Below are 22,232 nucleotides of genomic sequence, written 5' to 3'. Positions count from 1 at the left end.
GAAAAATGTCCGCACTGGGACGGGCGCCCAGCATCCTCTACGGACTAGGAGAAAAAGATTTACCGATAGGTTTAAAATCTTATTTTCTCTTACGTCCTAGAGGATGCTGGGGACTCCGTAAGGACCATGGGGATTATACCAAAGCTCCAGACCGGGTGGGAGAGTGCGGATGACTCTGCAGCACCGATTGAGCAAACATAAGGTCCTCATCAGCCAGGGTATCAAACTTGTAGAATTTTGCAAAAGTGTTTGAACACGACCAAGTCGCCGCTCGGCAAAGCTGTAATGCCGAGACGCCTCGGGCAGCCGCCCAAGAAGAGCCCACCTTCCCAGTGGAATGGGCCTTTACCGAATTTGGTAACGGCAATCCAGCCGTAGAATGAGCTTGCTGAATTGTGTTACAGATCCAGCGAGCAATAGGAATAGAAGCAGGAGCGCCAACCTTGTTGGCTGCATACAGGACAAACAGTGCCTCTGTTTTCCTAACCCGAGCCGTCCTGGCTACATAAATTTTTAAGGCCCTGACTACATCAAGGGACTTGGAATCCTCCAAGTCATTCGTAGCCACAGGTACCACAATAGGTTGGTTCATGTGAAACGATGAAACCACCTTAGGCAAAAATTGAGGACGAGTCCTTAATTCTGCTCTATCCACATGGAAAATCAGATAGGGGCTTTTGTGTGACAAAGCCGCCAATTCGGACAACCGCCTTGCAGATGCCAAGGCCAACAACATGACCACCTTCCAAGTGAGAAATCTTAACTCTACCGATTGATGAGGTTCAAACCAGTGAGATTTTAGGAACTGTAACACCACGTTAAGGTCCCATGGTGCCACTGGAGGCACAAAAGGAGGCTGTATGTGTAGCACTCCCTTTACAAAAGTCTGGACTTCTGGGAGAGAAGCCAATTCCTTCTGAAAGAAAATTGATAGGGCCGAAATCTGTACCTTAATGGAGCCTAACTTTAGGCCCATATCCACTCCTGTCTGTAGAAAGTGGAGAAAATGGCCCAGATGGAAATCTTCCGTAGGAGCATTCTTGGATTCACACCAAGATACATACTTTCTCCAGATACGGTGATAATGTTTCGCCGTCACTTCCTTCCTATCCTTTATCAGAGTAGGGATGACTTCTTCCGGAATACTCTTCCCAGCTAGGATTCGGTGTTCAACCACCATGCCGTCAAACGTAACCGCGGTAAGTCTTGGAACACGCAGGACCCCTGTTGTAACAGGTCCTCTCTGAGAGGGAGAGGCCATGGATCTTCTGTGAGCATTTCCTGAAGATCTGAATACCAGGCCCTTCGAGGCCAATCTGGAACAATGAGTATTGTCTGCACTCTTTTTCGTCTTATGATTCTCAATATCTTTGAGATGAGTGGAAGAGGAGGGAACACATAGACCGACTGAAAACCCACGGTGTCACCAGGGTGTCCACTGCTACTGCCTGAGGGTCCCTTGACCTGGCACAATACCTCCGAAGCTTCTTGTTAAGACGTGACGCCATCATGTCTATTTGAGGAAGTCCCCAAAGACTTGTATCTCTGCAAAAACTTCTTGATGAAGTCCCCACTCTCCTGGATGGAGATCGTGTCTGCTGAGGAAGTCTGCTTCCCAGTTGTCCACTCCCGGAATGAAGACTGCTGACAGAGCGCTTATGTCATTTTCCGCCCAGCAAAGAATCCTGGTGGCTTCTGCCTTTGCCACTCTGCTCCTTGTTCCACCTTGGCGGTTTACATGAGCTACGGCTGTGACGTTGTCTGATTGAATCAGAACCGGTAGGTCGCGAAGAAGATTCTCCGCTTGACGTAGGCCGCTGTATATGGCCCTCAATTCCAGTACGTTTACGTGTAGACAAGCCTCCTGGCTTGACCATATCCCCTGAAAGTTTCTTCCTTGTGTGACTGCTCCCCAACCTCGGAGGCTCGCGTCCGTGGTCACCAGAACCCAGTCTTGAATGCCGAACCTGCGACCCTCTAGAAGATGAGCACTCTGCAGCCACCACAGGAGAGACACCCTGGCCCTGGGTGACAGGCTTATTTTCTGATGAATTTGGAGATGGGACCCGGACCACTTGTCCAGAAGATCCCACTGAAACGTCCTCGCATGAAACCTGCCGAAGGGGATGGCCTCGTAGGTCGCCACCATTTTCCCCAGTACTCGAGTGCATTGATGGACCGACACTGTTTTCGGTTTTAACAGGTCTCTGACCATGTTCTGGAGTTCCTGGGCTTTTACCGTTGGGAGAAAAACCCTCTTCTGTTCAGTGTCCAGAATCATGCCTAAGAACGATAGCCGAGTTGTTGGAACCAACTGTGACTTTGGTAGATTTAGAATCCAGCCATGTTGCTGCAGCACTCCCAGGGAGAGCGTCACGCTTTTCAGCAACTGATCTCTTGATCTCGCTTTTATCAGGAGATCGTCCAAGTATGGGATAATTGTGACTCCCTGCCGGCGCAGGAGCACCATCATTTCCGCCATTACCTTGGTGAAAATCCTCGGGGCCGTGGAGAGCCCAAACGGCAACGTCTGAAACTGGTAATGACAATCTTGTACAGCGAATCTCAGGTACGCCTGATGAGGGGGATATATGGGGACATGAAGGTATGCATCCTTTATGTCCAGTGACACCATAAAATCCCCCCCCTTCCAGGCTGGAGATTACTGCCCGAAGAGATTCCATCTTGAATTTGAACTTTTTCAAGTACAGATTTAGGGATTTTAAATTTAGAATGGGCCTGACCGAGCCATCCGGTTTCGGGACCACAAATAGGGTTGAATAGTACCCTTTTCCCTGTTGAACCTGGGGAACCTCGACAACCACTTGTTGTTGACACAATTTTTGAATTGCTGCTAAAACTATCTCCCTTTCTGGGGAAGAAGCTGGTAAAGCCGATTTGAAAAACCGGCGAGGAGGCACGGCTTCGAATTCCAGCTTGTAACCCTGGGATACAATTTCCATTGCCCAAGGATCCACGTCTGACTGAACCCAGACGTGGCTGAAGAGTCGAAGACGTGCCCCCACCGGCGCAGACTCCCTCAGTGGAGCCCCAGCATCATGCGGTGGATTTAGTAGAAGCCGGGGAGGACTTCTGCTCCTGGGAACTAGCCGTAGCCGGCAGTTTTTTCCCTCTACCCTTACCTCTGGCGAGGAAGGAAGAGCCCCGACCTCTTCTGGACTTATGCGACCGAAAGGACTGCATCTGATATTGCATCGTTTTCTTTTGCTGTGGGGAAACATAAGGTAAAAAGGTAGATTTACCCGCGGTAGCTGTGGAAACCAGGTCCGCGAGACCTTCCCCAAATAAATCCTCACCTTTGTAAGGTAAAACTTCCATATGTCTCTTTAAGTCGGCATCACCCATCCATTGGCGGGTCCACAGGGCTCGCCTAGCAGAAATCGCCATGGCGTTGGCTCTCGAACCTAGTAGCCCAACGTCTCTCTGAGCGTCTCTCATATATAAGACTGCGTCTTTAATATGACCTAAGGTCAATAAAATAGTATCCCTATCTAGGGTATCAATGTCAGCTGACAAGGTATCTGTCCAAGCTGGTACCGCACTACAAACCCAAGCCGATGCTATTGCCAGTCTGAGCAAAGCACCCGTATGTGTATAAATTGATTTTAAGGTAGTTTCCTGTCTGCGATCAGCAGGAACTTTGAGGGCTGCTGTGTCTGGAGACGGCAGCGCCACCTTTTTTGACAAGCGCGTTAACGCCTTGTCCACTCTGGGCGAGGATTCCCACCGTAACCTGTCCTGTGCGGGGAAAGGATACGCCATAAGAATTCTCTTGGGAATCTGCAGTTTCTTGTCTGGAGTTTCCCAAGCCTTTTCAAATAACGCGTTCAGCTCATGAGATGGGGGAAAGGTTACCTCAGGTTTCTTTTCCTTAAACATGTGTACCCTCGTGTCAGGGACAGAGGGGTCATCTGTGATATGTAAAACATCCTTTATTGCAATAATCATGTAATGAATACTTTTGGCCACCCTTGGGTGTAACCTCGCATCATCGTAGTCGACACTGGAGTCAGAATCCGTGTCGGTATCAGTGTCTGCTACTTGGGACAGGGGACGTTTCTGAGACCCTGAAGGGCCCTGTGACACAGCCAAAGCCATGTTCTATGCCTGGACTCTGCTTTGTCCAATCTCTTATGTAATAAAGACACATTTGCATTTAAAACATTCCACATGTCCAACCAATCCGGTGTTGGCGTTGCCGAGGGCGACACCACAATCACTTGCTCCACCTCCTCCTTAGATGAGCCTTCCGCTTCAGACATGCCGACACACACGTACTGACACCCCCACACACTCAGGGATATATTTATATGGAGACAATTCCCCACCAAGGCCCTTTGGAGAGACAGAGAGAGAGTATGCCAGCACACACCCAGCGCCACCTGACTCTGGAAACAGAATTCCCAGATAAACAGCGCTTTTATACAAATCTATGTATATACCCTCACTGCGCCAATTAAATGTGCCCCCCCCCCTCTCTTTTGCCCTATGTCACCGTGTTCAGCAGGGGAGAGTCCGGGGAGCCAGCTTCTCTGCAGTGTGCTGTGGAGAAAATGGCGCTGGTTAGTGCTGTAGGATCAAGCCCCGCCCCCTCAGCGGCGGGCTTCGGTCCCGCTCAAATTCACAATACTGGCGGGGGATTATCTTATATACTGCCTCCCCAGTATATCTATATAGTTTTGCCAGTCTCAAGAGGTTTAATATTACAGGTTGAGTATCCCATATCCAAATATTCCGAAATACGGAATATTCCGAATTACGGAATTTTTTGAGTGAGACTGAGATAGTGAAACCTTTGTTTTCTGATGGCTCAATGTACACAAACTTTGTTTAATACACAGTTATTAAAAATATTGTATTAAATGACCTTCAGGCTGTGTGTATAAGGTCCATATGAAACCTAAATTAATTGTGTGTATGTAGACACACTTTGTTTAATGCACAAAGTTATTAAAAATATTACCTACAATTACCTTCAGGCTGTGTGTATAAGGTGTATATGAAAGATAAATGCATTCTGTGCTTAGATTTAGGTCCCATCCCCATGACATCTCATTATGGTATGCAATTATTCCAAAATACGGAATAATCCGATATCCAAAATACTTCTGGTCCCAAGCATTTTGGATATGGGATACTCAACCTGTACTGCCCAGGGCGCCCCCCCTGCGCCCTGCACCCTTCAGTGCCCGCTGTGTGTGCGCGCGTGTGGGAGCAATGGCGCGCAGCGTTACCGCTGCGCGTTACCTCAGTGAAGATCTGAAGTCTTCAGCCGCCTTTGACGTCTTCTTTCGTCTGATACTCACCCGGCTTCTATCTTCCGGCTCTGTGAGGGGGACGGCGGCGCGGCTCCGAGACGAACGGCGAGGGTGAGACCTGCGTTCCGACCCTCTGGAGCTAATGGTGTCCAGTAGCCTAAGAAGCAGAGCCTATCATTTAAGTAGGTCTGCTTCTCTCCCCTCACTCCCACGATGCAGGGAGCCAGCAATGCTCCCTGAAAATAAAAAACCTAACAAAAGTCTTTTTCAGAGAAACTCAGGAGAGCTCCCCTGTAATGCACCCAGTCTCCTCTGGGCACAGGATCTGACTGAGGTCTGGAGGAGCGGCATAGAGGGAGGAGCCAGTACACACCCATCTAAAGTACTTTATAGTGCCTATGTCTCCTGCGGAGCCCGTCTATACCCCATGGTCCTTACGGAGTCCCCAGCATCCTCTAGGACGTAAGAGAAATATGCTCTGTAAAAGCGTCATGCGTATTGTGTGTGCACTATGGCCCTCATTCAGAGTTGCTCGCTCGCTAGCTGCTTTTAGCAGCACTGCACACGCTAGGCCACCGCCCTCTGGGAGTGTATCTTAGCTTAGCAGAATAGCGAACGAAAAATTAGCAGAACTGCTACTAAATAATTCCTTGCAGTTTCTGAGTAGCTCCAGACCTACTCCTAGATTGCGATCAGCTCAGTCCGTTTAGTTCCTGGTTTGACGTCACAAACACGCCCTGCGTTCGGCCAGCCACTCCCCCGTTTTTCCAGACACTCCTGTGTTTTTCCCTGACACGCCTGCGTTTTTTTGCAAGCATCGGGAAAACGCCGAGTTGCTGCCCAGAAACGCCCCTTTCCTTTCAATCATTTACCGATCAGCAGTGCGACTGAAAAGCGCTGCAGAAGCCACAGCAAAACTGCTAAGTTTTGTGTTAAATAACTAAGCGCATGTTCCCTGCGTGCCTTGCGCATGCGCAATTTGCAACAAATCGCAGCATAGCGAAAATCGGCAACGAGCGAACAACTCGAAATGACCACCTATATACAGATATAAACATTATAAACATAGTGGATGCAATTGTGCCTATAATAAAATATTGATTTTTAAAAGTAATAAATGTAAATAATAAAAGTTCTTTGGCTGTGAAGAACAAGATGCATATTTGTGTAAGTGCAGAAGAAACACTACTCTATAACTCACAATGGTTGCCGTCAGTGATCGAGTTCAAACCATACCAGTCTTAGGGGTAAATTTAATAAAGCTTCTAGAAATGAAAAGTGGTGATGTTACCCATAGCAGCCAATCCGATTCTGTCTCTCATTTTCTAGGATGCAAAAGACAAATGATAGACAGAACCTGATTGGTTGCTATGGTCAACATCACCACTTTTCATGTTTAGAAGCTTTAGTAAATTTATTTCCAATAGTCTGGAGCTTAATAAGTACACCACCCTCAAGGAAACCTCTGGGTTGTGTTAGTGGGGACTCACCTTCTGAGGACCATGCCTGATGGCTGTGATGCACGCCGGGTCCACCAGTGGCTTTGGTCTCTTTGCGGATTCTTCTATTAGGCTCTGCCATTGTCGCGGAAGTCCTGTGAATTTCTGCTCCTGCTCATCGAAGCCGGTGTGCACCCGGTGCTCAAAATTAGAGGGAGCCGAGATCTCAACGCGTTTCTTTTTCTTAGTAAACATAGCAGCTAACTGACCTGGGAAGGGGGGGAGAGAGAGAGAGAGAGAGAGAGAGAGAGAGAGAGAGAGAGAGAGAGAGACACATAGGAAAGTCAGTGATCATGCTTAGTAAAATATAGAGACAGCATGTTATACGGATGTACGGGAGTAGCACTGGGTACATTCAAAAGCTGCATTTCTGACACCCCACCGTTCAAGCTGTTAGATTGGTTTTTGTCCTGGTGAGCTAACAGTTCCTTGTAGTCAGCAATGCTGAGACCTACGGATGCACACCAGTAATGATGAGAACCCCGTACTGAAGGGACACATGTGGGAGTTACTCCTAACTAGTGGTGTATGCACAAAAGGTAGATAAACCCTATAACTAAACTCCTGCATTACTTTACTCTTCCTAAAATGATTCCCTATTAAACTAACTTGTGCTCTGTGGAACGAATAACCTGCAGTTAGCAGAGCTCACTGTGTCCTACAATGAGGATACATTTCCACATCTAGTAATGCACTAATGAGGCACAAGCATTTAACGAGGAACAAAACGAGGGGAAGACAGAACACTAGCACTGTATCTCTCAGCCAGAACATAAAGCGGTCATGCACAGTAAGTGGAAGTACAGGCTGTTCCCATGACACTGGACACTTGTACACTACTGTGTAATGACTGCACCAGTGTCCAAGTAAATACCCATTTGTACCTTGATAATGCCGACCGCAGATGAACAAAAATAAGAATTTACTCACCGGTAATTCTATTTCTCGTAGTCCGTAGTGGATGCTGGGTACTCCGTAAGGACCATGGGGAATAGACGGGCTCCGCAGGAGACTGGGCACTCTTAAAAGAAAGATTAGGTACTACATCTGGTGTGCACTGGCTCTTCCCTCTATGCCCCTCCTCCAGACCTCAGTTAGGGAAACTGTGCCCGGAAGAGCTGACATTACTAGGAAAGGATTTGGAATCCAGGGTAAGACTCATACCAGCCACACCAATCACACCGTACAACTTGTGATAACTATACCCAGTTAACAGTATGAACAACAACTGAGCCTCATTCAACAGATGGCTCATAACAATAACCCTATAGTTAAGCAATAACTATATACATGTATTGCAGAAAGTCCGCACTTGGGACGGGCTCCCAGCATCCACTACGGACTACGAGAAATAGAATTACCGGTGAGTAAATTCTTATTTTCTCTGACGTCCTAGTGGATGCTGGGTACTCCGTAAGGACCATGGGGATTATACCAAAGCTCCCAAACGGGCGGGAGAGTGCGCATGACTCTGCAGCACCGAATGAGCAAACTCAAGGTCCTCCTCAGCCAGGGTATCAAACTTGTAGAATTTTGCAAAAGTGTTTGATCCCGACCAAGTAGCAGCTCGGCAAAGTTGTAATGCCGAGACCCCTCGGGCAGCCGCCCAAGAAGAGCCCACCTTCTTCGTAGAATGGGCTTTTACCGATTTAGGATGCGGCAGTCCAGCCGCAGAATGTGCAAGTTGAATCGTGCTACAGATCCAGCGAGCAATAGATCCAGCGAGCAATAGTCTGCTTTGAAGCAGGAGCACCCAGCTTGTTGGGTGCATGCAGGATAAACAGCGAGTCAGTTTTTCTGACTCTAGCCGTCCTGGAAACATAGATTTTCAGGGCCCGGACTACGTCCAGCAACTTGGAATCCTCCAAGTCCCGAGTAGCCGCAGGCACCACAATAGGTTGGTTCAAATGAAACGCTGATACCACCTTTGGGAGAAATTGGGGACGATTCCTCAATTCTGCCCTGTCCATATGGAAAATCAGATATGGGCTTTTACAGGACAAAGCCGCCAATTCTGACACACGCCTAGCTGAGGCCAAGGCCAGCAGCATGACTACATTCCACGTGAGATACTTCAACTCCACGGTCTGAAGTGGCTCAAACCAATGTGATTTTAGGAAATCCAATACTACGTTGAGATCCCAAGGTGCCACTGGAGGCACAAAAGGGGGCTGAATATGCAGCACTCCCTTAACAAACGTCTGAACTTCAGGTAGTGAAGCCAGTTCTTTTTGAAAGAAAATAGACAGGGCCGAAATCTGGACTTTTATGGATCCCTATATTAGGCCCATAGTCACTCCTGACTGTAGGAAGTGCAGAAATCGACCCAGCTGAAATTCCTCTGTTGGGGCCTTCATGGCCTCACACCAAGCAACATATTTTCGCCATATGCGATGATAATGTTTTGCTGTCACATCCTTCCTAGCTTTTAACAGCGTAGGAATGACTTCAACTGGAATGCCCTTTTCCATTAGGATCCGGCGTTCAACCGCGATGCCGTCAAACGCAGCCGCGGTAAGTCTTGGAACAGACAGGGCCCCTGCTGTAGCAGGTCCTGTCGGAGCAGCAGAGGCCAAGGGTCCTCTGAGATCATTTCTTGTAGTTCCGGGTACCAAGTTCTTCTTGGCCAATCCGGAACGATGAGTATAGTTCTTACTCCTCTCTTTCTTACTATCCTCAGTACCTTTGGTATGAGAGGAAGAGGAGGGAACACATAAACCGACTGGTACACCCATGGTGTCACTAGAGCGTCCACAGCTATCGCCTGAGGGTCCCTTGACCTGGCGCAATATCTTTTTAGCTTTTTGTCGAGGCGGGACGCCATCATGTCCACCTGTGGCCTTTCCCAACGATTTACAATCAGCTAGAAGACTTCTGGATGAAGTCCCCACTCTCCCGGGTGGAGGTCGTGCCTGCTGAGGAAGTCTGCTTCCCAGTTGTCCACTCCCAGAATGAACACCGCTGACAGTGCTAGCACGTGATTCTCCGCCCATCGGAGAATCCTTGTGGCTTCTGCCATCGCCATCCTGCTTCTTGTGCCGCCCTGTCGGTTTACATGGGCGACCGCCGTGATGTTGTCTGACTGAATCAGCACCGGATGGTTTTGAAGCAGGGGTTCTGCTTGACTTAGTGCATTGTAAATGGCCCTTAGTTCCAGAATATTTATGTGTAGGGAAGTCTCCTGACTCGACCACTGTCCTTGGAAGTTTCTTCCCTGAGTGACTGCCCCCCAACCTCGGAGGCTTGCATCCGTGGTCACCAGGACCCAGTCCTGAATGCCGAATCTGCGGCCCTCGAGAAGATGAGCACTCTGCAGCCACCACAGCAGAGACACCCTGGCCCTCGGGGACAGGGTGATCAACCGATGCATCTGAAGATGCGATCCGGACCACTTGTCTAACAGATCCCACTGAAAGATCCTTGCATGGAACCTGCCGAAGGGAATTGCTTCGTAAGAAGCTACCATCTTTCCCAGGACTCGCGTGCAGTGATGCACCGACACCTGTTTTGGTTTCAGGAGGTCTTTGACCAGAGATGACAATTCCTGGGCCTTCTCCTCCGGGAGAAATACCTTCTTCTGTTCCGTGTCCAGAATCATGCCCAAGAACAGCAGACGCGTCGTATGAATCAGCTGCGACTTTGGGATATTCAGAATCCAGCAGTGCTGTTGTAGCACTTCCCGAGATAGTGCTACTCCTACTAACAACTGCTCCTTGGACCTTGCCTTTATAAAGGAGATCGTCCAAGTACGGGATAATTTTAACTCCCTTCTTTCGAAGGAGTATCATCATTTCGGCCATTACCTTGGTAAATACCCTCGGTGCCGTGGACAGACCAAACGGCAACGTCTGGAATTGGTAATGACAGTCCTGTACCACAAACCTGAGGTACTCCTGGTGAGGTGGGTAAATGGGGACATGCAGGTAAGCATCCTTGATGTCCAGTGACACCATAAAATCCCCCTCTTCCAGGCTTGCAATAACCGCCCTGAGCGATTCCATTTTGAACTTGAACTTCCTTATATAAGTGTTCAAGGATTTCAAATTTAGAATGGGTCTCACCGAACCGTCTGGTTTCGGTACCACAAACATTGTGGAATAGTAACCCCGTCCCTGTTGAAGGAGGGGAACTTTGATTATCACCTGCTGAAGGTACAGCTTGTGAATTGCCGCCAGTACTACCTCCCTTTCCTTGGGAGCAGCTGGCAAGGCTGATTTGAGGTAACGGCGAGGGGGAGACGCCTCGAACTCCAGCTTGTATCCCTGAGATACCACTTGTAGAACCCAGGGATCCACCTGCGAGCGAACCCACTGGTCGCTGAAGTTCCTGAGACGCGCCCCCACCGCACCTGGCTCCACCTGTGGAGCCACAGCATCATGCGGTGGACTTAGTGGAAGCAGGGGAGGATTTTTGTTCCTGGGAACTGGCTGTCTGGTGCAGCTTTTTCCCTCTACCCCTGCCTCTGGGCAGAAAGGACGCGCCTCTGACCCGCTTGCCTTTCTGAGGCCGAAAGGACTGTACTTGATAATACGGTGCTTTCTTAGGCTGTGAGGGAACCTGAGGTAAAAAAGTCAACTTCCCAGCTGTTGCTGTGGATACGAGGTCCGAGAGACCGTCCCCAAACAATTCCTCACCCTTATAAGGCAAAACCTCCATGTGCCTTTTAGAATCAGCATCACCTGTCCACTGCCGAGTCCATAATACTCTCCTGGCAGAAATGGACATTGCATTAATTCTAGATGCCAGCCGGCAAATGTCCCTCTGTGCATCCCTCATATATAAGACGACGTCTTTAATATGCTCTATGGTTAGCAAAATAGTATCCCTGTCAAGGGAATCAATGTTATCCGACAGGGTATCAGACCAAGCAGCTGCAGCACTACACATCCATGCTGAAGCAATTGCAGGTCTCAGTATAGTACCTGAGTGTGTATACACAGACTTCAGGATAGCCTCCTATCTGCAGGCTCCTTTAAGGCGGCCGTATCATGGGACGGCAGTGCCACCTTTTTTGATAAGCGTGTGAGCGCCTTGTCCACCCTAGGGGATGTTTCCCAACGTAACCTGTCCGTTGGCGGGAAAGGGTACGCCATTAGTAACCTCTTAGAAATCACTAATTTCTTATCTGGGGAACACCACGCTTCTTCACACAATTCATTTAACTCATCAGATGGGGGAAAAGTCACTGGCTGCTTTTTCTCCCCAAACATAATACCCTTTTTTGTGGTAACCGGGTTAATGTCAGAAATGTGCAACACATTTTTCATTGCCGTAATCATGCATCGGATGGCCCTTGTGGACTGTACATTTGTCTCATCCTCGTCGACACTGGAGTCAGACTCCGTGTCGACATCTGTGTCTGCCATCTGAGGTAGCGGGCGTTTTTGAGCCCCTGATGGCCTCTGAGACGTTTGGGCAGGCGCGGGCTGAGATGCCGGCTGTCCCAAAGCGGTTACGTCATCGAACCTTTTATGCAAGGAGGTGACACTGTCGGTTAATACCTTCCACATATCCATCCACTCTGGTGTCGGCCCCGCAGGGGGCGACATCACACTTATCGGCTCCTGCTCCGCTTCCACGTAAGCGTCCTCATCAAACATGTCGACACAGCCGTACCGACACACCGCACACACACACAGGGAATGCTCTGACTGAGGACAGGACCCCACAAAGTCCTTTGGGGAGACAGAGAGAGAGTATGCCAGCACACACCAGAGCGCTATATAACAGAGGGATTTACACTAACACAAAGTGAATTTTCCCCCAATAGCTGCTTATATCACCTTTTGCGCCTAAATTTGTGCGCCCCCCCCTCTCTTTTTTACCCTTCTCGTAGTGTATACTGCAGGGAAGAGCCTGGGGAGCGTCCTTCCAGCGGAGCTGTGAAGAGAAAATGGCGCTGGCTGTGCTGAGGAAGTTAGCCCCGCCCCTTCAGCGGCAGGCTTCTCTCGCTTTTTTAATAATATTTATGGCGGGGGATTAGACACATATACAGTTTATAACTGTATTATGTGCATTTTGCCAAAAAGGTATACATATTGCAGCCCAGGGCGCGCCCCCCCAGCGCCCTGCACCCACCAGTGACCGGAGCGTGTGGTGTGCTGTGGGAGCAATGGCGCACAGCTGCAGTGCTGTGCGCTACCTTATTGAAGATCGGAGTCTTCAGCGGCCGATTTTCTCCTGGTTCTTCCGTCTTCTGGCTCTGCAAGGGGGACGGCGGCGCGTCTCCGGGAACGGACGATCGAGGTCGGGCCCTGTGTTCGATCCCTCTGGAGCTAATGGTGTCCAGTAGCCTTAGAAGCACAAGCTAGCTGCAAGCAGGTAGGTTTGCTTCTCTCCCCTCAGTCCCTCATAGCAGTGAGTCTGTTGCCAGCAGATCTCACTGAAAATAAAAAAACCTAACAAATACTTTCTTTTCTAGTAAGCTCAGGAGAGCCCACTAGGTGCATCCAGCTCTGGCCGGGCACAGATTCTAACTGAGGTCTGGAGGAGGGGCATAGAGGGAGGAGCCAGTGCACACCAGATGTAGTACCTAATCTTTCTTTTAAGAGTGCCCAGTCTCCTGCGGAGCCTGTCTATTCCCCATGGTTCTTACGGAGTACCCAGCATCCACTAGAACGTCAGAGAAATAATAAGTGATCACTTTTACTGCAGCTCCTGATAATTACAAAACAATTAGATATGTCTTGAGAGAAAAAGTTAAAAAAGGAATTCCAAATCAAGCACAGAAACTCATAGTTCCAAATCGAAAATGAAAATTACTTGAGAAAATGATCAAATCAAAAACTAAACCTTGCTGCAATCAGACTGGATATCAGCATGAGAAATACAATTATATTTGACAGACTATAATAAGAATTTTCCTTCTAATCTTCACATGCGCGTTCAGTCTGTTATATCTTTGAGGCACAGACGCCTGAAACGTCCCTTTAAAAACATATTCTCTGAATCTTATAGAGCAGGGTTTCTAAACCCAGCATCAGAAGTGCTGGCACGCTCTAGAAACATTACAGCGCAGGTCGCCCACTTGCTGTCATGTGACCGATACACTCATGTGACACACTGGTTATTCCAGATTAGAAAGGCGATGCATGCATACAAGTCTATCAATCACACAAAGTCACACCCCACCAGCCTGCGGAGTCTCACCAAGAGTACAGATCTCACTGCCAATGTAAATGGGACAAATAATGGAAAGCACAGTAACAATCAGGCTGTGTACAAACCTTCTGGTTCTCTGGAGCAGATACAGGGCCGAATTCAGACCCGATTAATTGTTCTCTAATGGGCAAAACCATGTGCACTGCAGGGGGGGGGGGGGGGCGAAGATGTTGGTGCCGGCTCGTATATACACGTATACCAATATCTTGTCCATATTAGCATGCATAGCTATGGGCCGAGAGACAGGGTAAAATTTCACTCCCCCGTCACTCCTCCCCCCCGGGTCGGAAGTACCGCCCGCTGGACACGGCGGTGGCCGACCGCGCATTGTGTGGGGACCATAACTCTCTCTGCACGTTATATCTGTGCCCCCTCCCCCCCCCCCCATGGTTTTGCCAATAAGAGAACAAATTTGCTGCAGCAATCAGGTCTGAATTAGGCCCATAGTATAGTCCAGACTGTCTGGTCCAATCAGAAGCTCTCTGCTGCTTCTCTCCAGTCCTTTAAGCCCATATATATTAGAGAACCACTTCAATCCAACAATGCCTTCTCTAAAAAAGGATACATGACTCCCCAGGCAGGAATCACACACACGACTACTGTCCTGCAGTCACCTGCACTGTCATTGTACCACATCGTCGTGACTATCACGATACGAGTACAAAAGATGGCTGGCACTTTGGGGTATTTCTTTGCCCTCATTGCAATGGGTGCCACCTATCTGCAGCATCTGCACATGTGGATGGAACTATTATTGCTGTGCGGTAATATATGTCTGGTGACGATACCCAGACATCTGTGCTGGAGAACCGCAGTCATTGTTCTGTATGATCGGTTAGCATTAAGCTTCCGTTGAAAGAATATGTAAAACATAAAAATAAAATATTTGCAAGTTTTAATAGGATTCCGTTTGACCCATGTCTGCAGGGCCAGCCAGAGGTCTCAATATGATGCAAACATTCACCTTTTATTACTAAAGACACACTTTCTAATGACATAATTACTGTGGTTTACACTCCGGAGACTCTACGGCTTTCCACCCTGCCGACATAATCATGTTTCACCTTACAATATAGGATACTAACGTAAAATAAAAGTGTAGCATGTATATCTGATCATGCAAGCCTCACACTTACTGCATAATAAATGGACAGTAAGCTTAAGAAAAAAAATTACAATACAAAATGTTGTCCTACATTCACGTTATGTTCCACATGCGGACTTGCGTGACCAGATAACGTGTCTGCAGTGTGTCTAAGCGCTCATTTCATGAGAGGGAAAGTGATCATCACTGAAAAGCTAATCAAAGTTATGGGAGAGCCCGACGTTCACTAAGAACTCCACCCAGAAATAGACTTATGTAGCAACATCCTTCCCACTCCACCATATGCCATATACACCTCCCAGCCCACATAAGTGCATTGAGGAAATGACATCAAGACCTCTTCGTGCCACAGTGGTGTTTATACCAGCGGCAGACACCTGACACACGGCTGCCACCACATGGGAGACCCTCTAACCTTCAAAAGGGCTGCGCATTACCCTTAACCTCAGCAAAAGGTTAGAACTATATAGTTATCAAGGAAAGACATTTCTGTAACAGCACATCAGCAGCCATTTACACAGGTGTGACAAGCTATAACATACAATACAGCAGAAAATAAGAATTTACTTACCGATAATTCTATTTCTCGGAGTCCGTAGTGGATGCTGGGGTTCCTGAAAGGACCATGGGGAATAGCGGCTCCGCAGGAGACAGGGCACAAAAAAGTAAAGCTTTACTAGGTCAGGTGGTGTGCACTGGCTCCTCCCCCTATGACCCTCCTCCAGACTCCAGTTAGGTACTGTGCCCGGACGAGCATACACAATAAGGGAGGCATTTTGAATCCCGGGTAAGACTCATACCAGCCACACCAATCACACCGTACAACTTGTGATCTAAACCCAGTTAACAGTATGACAACAGAAAGGGCCTCTTAAAGATGGCTCCTTAACAATAACCCGAATTAGTTAACAATAACTATGTACAAGTATTGCAGATAATCCGCACTTGGGATGGGCGCCCAGCATCCACTACGGACTCCGAGAAATAGAATTATCGGTAAGTAAATTCTTATTTTCTCTATCGTCCTAAGTGGATGCTGGGGTTCCTGAAAGGACCATGGGGATTATACCAAAGCTCCCAAACGGGCGGGAGAGTGCGGATGACTCTGCAGCACCGAATGAGAGAACTCCAGGTCCTCCTTTGCCAGGGTATCAAATTTGTAAAATTTTACAAACGTGTTCTCCCCCGACCACGTAGCTGCTCGGCAGAGTTGTAATGCCGAGACCCCTCGGGCAGCCGCCCAAGATGAGCCCACCTTCCTTGTGGAGTGGGCTTTTACAGTTTTAGGCTGTGGCAGGCCTGCCACAGAATGTGCAAGTTGAATTGTGTTACAAATCCAACGAGCAATCGACTGCTTAGAAGCAGGTGCGCCCAACTTGTTGGGTGCATACAATATAAACAGCGAGTCAGATTTTCTGACTCCAGCCGTCCTTGCAATGTATATTTTTAAGGCTCTGACAACGTCCAACAACTTGGAGTCCTCCAAGTCGCTAGTGGCCGCAGGCACCACAATAGGTTGGTTCAGATGAAATGCTGATACCACTTTAGGGAGAAAATGCGGACGAGTCCGCAGTTCTGCCCTATCCGAATGGAAGATTAGATAAGGACTTTTATAAGATAAAGCCGCCAATTCAGATACTCTCCTGGCAGAGGCCAGGGCTAGTAACATAGTCACTTTCAATGTGAGATATTTCAAATCCACCTTTTTCAATGGTTCAAACCAATGGGATTTGAGGAAATCTAAAACTACATTTAGATCCCACGGTGCCACCGGAGGCACCACAGGAGGCTGTATATGCAGTACTCCCTTGACAAAAGTCTGGACCTCAGGGACAGAGGCCAATTCTTTTTGGAAGAATATTGACAGGGCCGAAATTTGAACCTTAATGGATCCCAATTTGAGACCCATAGATAATCCTGATTGCAGGAAATGTAGGAAACGACCCAGTTGGAATTCCTCCGTCGGAACCCTCCGATCCTCGCACCACGCTACATATTTTCGCCAAATGCGGTGATAATGTTTCACGGTGACTTCCTTCCGTGCCTTAATCAAGGTAGGAATGACTTCTTCTGGAATGCCTTTCCCTTTTAGGATCTGGCGTTCAACCGCCATGCCGTCAAACGCAGCCGCGGTAAGTCTTGAAAAAGACAGGGACCCTGCTGTAGCAGGTCCCTTCTCAGAGGTAGAGGCCACGGTTCGTCCGTGAGCATCTCTTGAAGTTCCGGATACCAAGTCCTTCTCGGCCAATCCGGAACCACTAGTATTGTTCTTACTCTTCTTTGCCGTATGATCTTCAATACCTTTGGTATGAGCGGCAGAGGAGGAAACACATACACTGACTGGTACACCCAAGGAGTTACCAGTGCGTCCACAGCTATTGCCTGTGGATCTCTTGACCTGGCGCAATATTTGTCCAGTTTCTTGTTGAGGCGAGACGCCATCATGTCTACAATTGGTCTTTCCCAACGGTCTATTAACATGTTGAAGACTTCTGGATGTAGACCCCACTCTCCCGGATGAAGATCGTGTCTGCTGAGGAAGTCTGCTTCCCAGTTGTCCACGCCCGGGATGAACACTGCTGACAGTGCTATCACGTGATTCTCCGCCCAGCGAAGAATCTTGGCAGCTTCTGCCATTGCACTCCTGCTTCTTGTGCCGCCCTGCCTGTTTACATGGGCGACCGCCGTGATGTTGTCCGACTGAATCAACACCGGCTTTCCTTGCAGGAGAAGTTCCGCCTGGCTTAGAGCATTGTAGATTGCTCTTAGTTCCAGAATGTTTATGTGAAGAGACTTTTCCAGACTCGTCCATACTCCCTGGAAGTTTCTTCCTTGTGTGACTGCTCCCCAGCCTCTCAGGCTGGCGTCCGTGGTCACCAGGATCCAATCCTGAATGCCGAATCTGCGGCCTTCTAATAGGTGAGCCTTCTGCAACCACCACAGAAGTGACACCCTTGTCTTTGGTGACAGGGTTATTCGCAGGTGCATCTGCAGATGCGACCCTGACCATTTGTCCAACAGATCCCTTTGGAATATTCTTGCATGGAATCTGCCGAATGGAATTGCTTCGTAAGAAGCCACCATTTTTCCCAGGACTCTTGTGCATTGATGTACTGACACTTTTCCTGGTTTTAGGAGGTTCCTGACCAGATCGGATAACTCCTTGGCTTTTTCCTCTGGAAGGAAAACCTTTTTCTGAACCGTGTCCAGAATCATTCCTAGGAACAGCAGACGAGTTGTCGGGATTAAATGGGATTTTGGAATATTCAGAATCCACCCGTGTTGTCTTAGCACCTCTTGAGATAGTGCTAAAGCTGTCTCCAGCTGTTCTCTGGACCTTGCCCTTATTAGGAGATCGTCCAAGTATGGGATAACTAATACGCCTTTTCTTCGAAGAAGAATCATCATCTCGGCCATTACCTTGGTAAAGACCCGAGGCGCCGTGGACAATCCGAACGGCAGCGTCTGAAACTGATAGTGACAGTTTTGAACAATGAACCTGAGGTACCCCTGGTGTGCGGGGTAAATCGGAACGTGTAGATACGCATCCTTGATGTCCAAGGATACCATAAAGTCCCCTTCTTCCAGGTTCGCTATCACTGCTCTGAGTGACTCCATCTTGAACTTGAACTTTTTTATGTAGAGGTTCAAGGACTTCAGATTTAGAATAGGCCTTACCGAGCCATCCGGCTTCGGTACCACAAATAGAGTGGAATAATACCCCTTTCCTTGTTGTAATAGGGGTACTTTGACTATCACCTGCTGAGCGTACAGCTTGTGAATGGCTTCCAACACCCTCTCCCTTTCGGAAGAGACGGTTGGTAAGGCAGACTTCAGGAAACGATGAGGAGGATCCGTCTCTAATTCCAACCTGTACCCCTGAGATATTATCTGCAGGATCCAGGGGTCTACCTGCGAGTGAGCCCACTGCGCGCTGTAATTTTTGAGACGGCCCCCCACTGTCCCCGAGTCCGCTTGAGAGGCCCCAGCGTCATGCTGAGGTTTTTGCAGGAGCCGGGGAGGGCTTCTGTTCCTGGGAAGGAGCTGCCTGTTGGTGTCTCTTCCCTCTTCCTCTGCCTCGTGGCAGGTACGACAAGCCCTTTGCTCTCTTATTTTTGTAGGAGCGAAAAGGCTGCGGTTGAAAGGTCGGTGCCTTTCTCTGTTGGGGAGTGACTTGAGGTAAAAAAGTGGATTTCCCGGCAGTAGCCGTGGCCACCAAGTCTGATAGACCAACTCCAAATAACTCCTCCCCTTTATACGGCAAAACCTCCATGTGACGTTTTGAATCCGCATCGCCTGTCCACTGTCGTGTCCATAAGGCTCTTCTGGCTGAAATGGACATAGCACTCACCCGAGATGCCAGTGTGCAAATATCCCTCTGTGCATCACGCATATAGATAAATGCATCCTTTATTTGTTCTAACGACAGTAAAACATTGTCCCTATCTAGGGTATCAATATTTTCAATCAGGGATTCTGACCAAACTACTCCAGCACTGCACATCCAGGCAGTTGCTATAGCTGGTCGTAGTATAACACCTGCATGTGTGTATATATTCTTTTGAATAACTTCCATCTTTCTATCTGATGGATCCTTAAGTGCGGCCGTCTCAGGAGAGGGTAACGCCACTTGTTTGGATAAGCGTGAGCGCCTTGTCCACCTTAGGGGGTGTTTCCCAGCGCGCCCTAACCTCTGGCGGGAAAGGGTATAATGCCAATAACTTTTTTGAAATTATCAACTTTTTATCAGGAGCAACCCACGCTTCATCACACACGTCATTTAATTCTTCTGATTCAGGAAAAACTGTTTGTAGTTTTTTCACACCATACATAATACCCTGTTTTACGGTATCTGTAGTATCAGCTAAATGTAACGTCTCCTTCATTGCCAAAATCATATAACGTGTGGCCCTACTGGAAAATACGTTTGAATTTCTACCGTCGTCACTGGAATCAGTGCCCGTGTCTGGGTCTGTGTCGACCGACTGAGGCAAAGGGCGTTTTACAGCCCCTGACGGTGTTTGAGGCGCCTGGACAGGCATTAATTGATTGTCCGGCCGCCTCATGTCCTCAACTGACTGTTTAAGGGAAGATAAACCATCACGTAATTCCACAAATAAAGGCATCCATTCTGGTGTCGACCCCCTGGGGGGTGACATCTGCATATTTGGCAATTGCTCCGCCTCCACACCAATATCGTCCTCATACATGTCGACACCACGTACCGACACACACCGCAAACTCACAGGGAATGCTCTAATGAAGACAGGACCCACTAGCCCTTTTGGGGAGACAGAGGGAGAGTCTGCCAGCACACACCACAAAGCGCTATATATACAAGGGATATCCTTATATTAAGTGCTCCCTTATAGCTGCTTTAATATATATATATATAGCCATTAATGTGCCCCCCCTCTCTGTTTTACCCTGTTTCTGTAGTGCAGTGCAGGGGAGAGACCTGGGAGCCGTTCTGACCAGCGGAGCTGTGACAGAAAATGGCGCCGTGTGCTGAGGAGATAGGCCCCGCCCCTTTTTCGGCGGGTTCTTCTCCCGCTATTTTTCCAGTCAGGCAGGGGTTAAATATCTCCATATAGCCCCTATGGGCTATATGTGAGGTATTTTTAGCCTTGTATAAGGTTTATATTTGCCTCTCAGAGCGCCCCCCCCCAGCGCTCTGCACCCTCAGTGACTGCCCAGTGAAGTGTGCTGAGAGGAAAATGGCGCACAGCTGCAGTGCTGTGCGCTACCTTATGAAGACTGAGGAGTCTTCAGCCGCCGGTTTCCGGACCTCTTCACGCTTCAGCATCTGCAAGGGGGTCGGCGGCGCGGCTCCGGGACCGGACTCCACGGCTGGGCCTGTGTTCGATCCCTCTGGAGCTAATGGTGTCCAGTAGCCAAGCAGCAAATCCACTCTGCATGCAGGTGAGTTTACTACTTTCCCCCTAAGTCCCACGTTGCAGTGATCCTGTTGCCAGCAGGACTCACTGTAAAGAAAAAAACCTAAACTAAACTTTCTCTAAGCAGCTCTTTAGGAGAGCCACCTAGATTGCACCCTTCTCGTTCGGGCACAAAATCTAACTGGAGTCTGGAGGAGGGTCATAGGGGGAGGAGCCAGTGCACACCACCTGACCTAGTAAAGCTTTACTTTTTTGTGCCCTGTCTCCTGCGGAGCCGCTATTCCCCATGGTCCTTTCAGGAACCCCAGCATCCACTTAGGACGATAGAGAAAGGATATGGGAGCTGCTGCTGAAAGCTTTCAGGGATGTATTGTATGTGGCACTGGGGGAGCCTGTTGGGTAGGCAGCGTGTTGCACTTCAGATGGTGTGGGATCACACATCCCAGCATACCCTGCCACAGTTTTAATGTTACAGCATGTTAAAACTGTGGCATGCTGGAATGTAGAGTCCCACAGCAGCTAGCTGGCGCACCAAGCATTGCCGACCCCTGGTATAATATATGGCTGTACACTCCAGGTTTTGAGAGCAGATATTGGGGTATATGCAATTAGCGGCGAATCGCGGCAATTTTTCGCCCGTTTTTTAATTCGACACAATTCGACCGTCTAATTTCGCCAAGTGGGTGCCGAAATTGACCATATTCAATAAAAAACGGATTCGACAGTCCCGCTGACGAAAAACGGCCGATTTGACGGATTTTGTTCAGATTTTTTAAAAACGGGAAAAAACCCGAAAAAAAATTGCGTGGGGTCCCTCCTCCAAAGCATAACCAGCCTCGGGCTCTTCGAGCTGGTCCTGGTTCTAAAAATCCGGGGGGAAAATGGACAGGGGATCCCCCGTATTTTTAAAACCAGCACCGGGCTCTGCGCCTGGTGCTGGTGCAAAAAATACGGGGGACAAAAAGAGTAGGGGTCCCCCGTATTTTTTACACCAGCATCGGGCTCCACTAGCTGGACAGATAATGCCACAGCCGGGGTCACTTTTATACAGCGCCCTGCGGCCGTGGCATCAAAAATCCAACTAGTCACTCCTGGCCGGGGTACCCTGGGGGAGTGGGGACCCCTTCAATCAAGGGGTGTCCCCCCCAGCCACCCAAGGGCCAGGGGTGAAGCCCGAGGCTGTCCCCCCATCCAAGGGCTGCAGATGGGGGGCTGATAGCCTTGAGAAAATGACAAGAATATTGGTTTTTCCTGTAGTACTACAAGTCCCAGCAAGCCTCCCCCGCAAGCT

At 48.7% G+C, this 22,232-nt stretch overlaps 1 protein-coding gene across 2 annotated transcripts in view; it reads right to left on the bottom strand.

Annotated features, from left to right (window-relative positions):
• PAK4 (p21 (RAC1) activated kinase 4) overlaps window positions 1-22,232 on the bottom strand; it is a 142,241-nt gene that overhangs the window by 76,844 nt on the left and 43,165 nt on the right. For both annotated transcript variants that reach the window (XM_063937947.1, XM_063937948.1), the window contains exon 2: window positions 6,770-6,987. In XM_063937947.1, the coding sequence (XP_063794017.1) occupies window positions 6,770-6,987 (218 nt within the window). The remainder of the gene's footprint in view (window positions 1-6,769; window positions 6,988-22,232) is intronic.

Source organism: Pseudophryne corroboree, chromosome 8 (assembly GCF_028390025.1).
Source record: "Pseudophryne corroboree isolate aPseCor3 chromosome 8, aPseCor3.hap2, whole genome shotgun sequence".
NCBI lineage: Eukaryota > Metazoa > Chordata > Amphibia > Anura > Myobatrachidae > Pseudophryne > Pseudophryne corroboree.
This window is presented reverse-complemented; position numbering and strand designations above follow the sequence as displayed.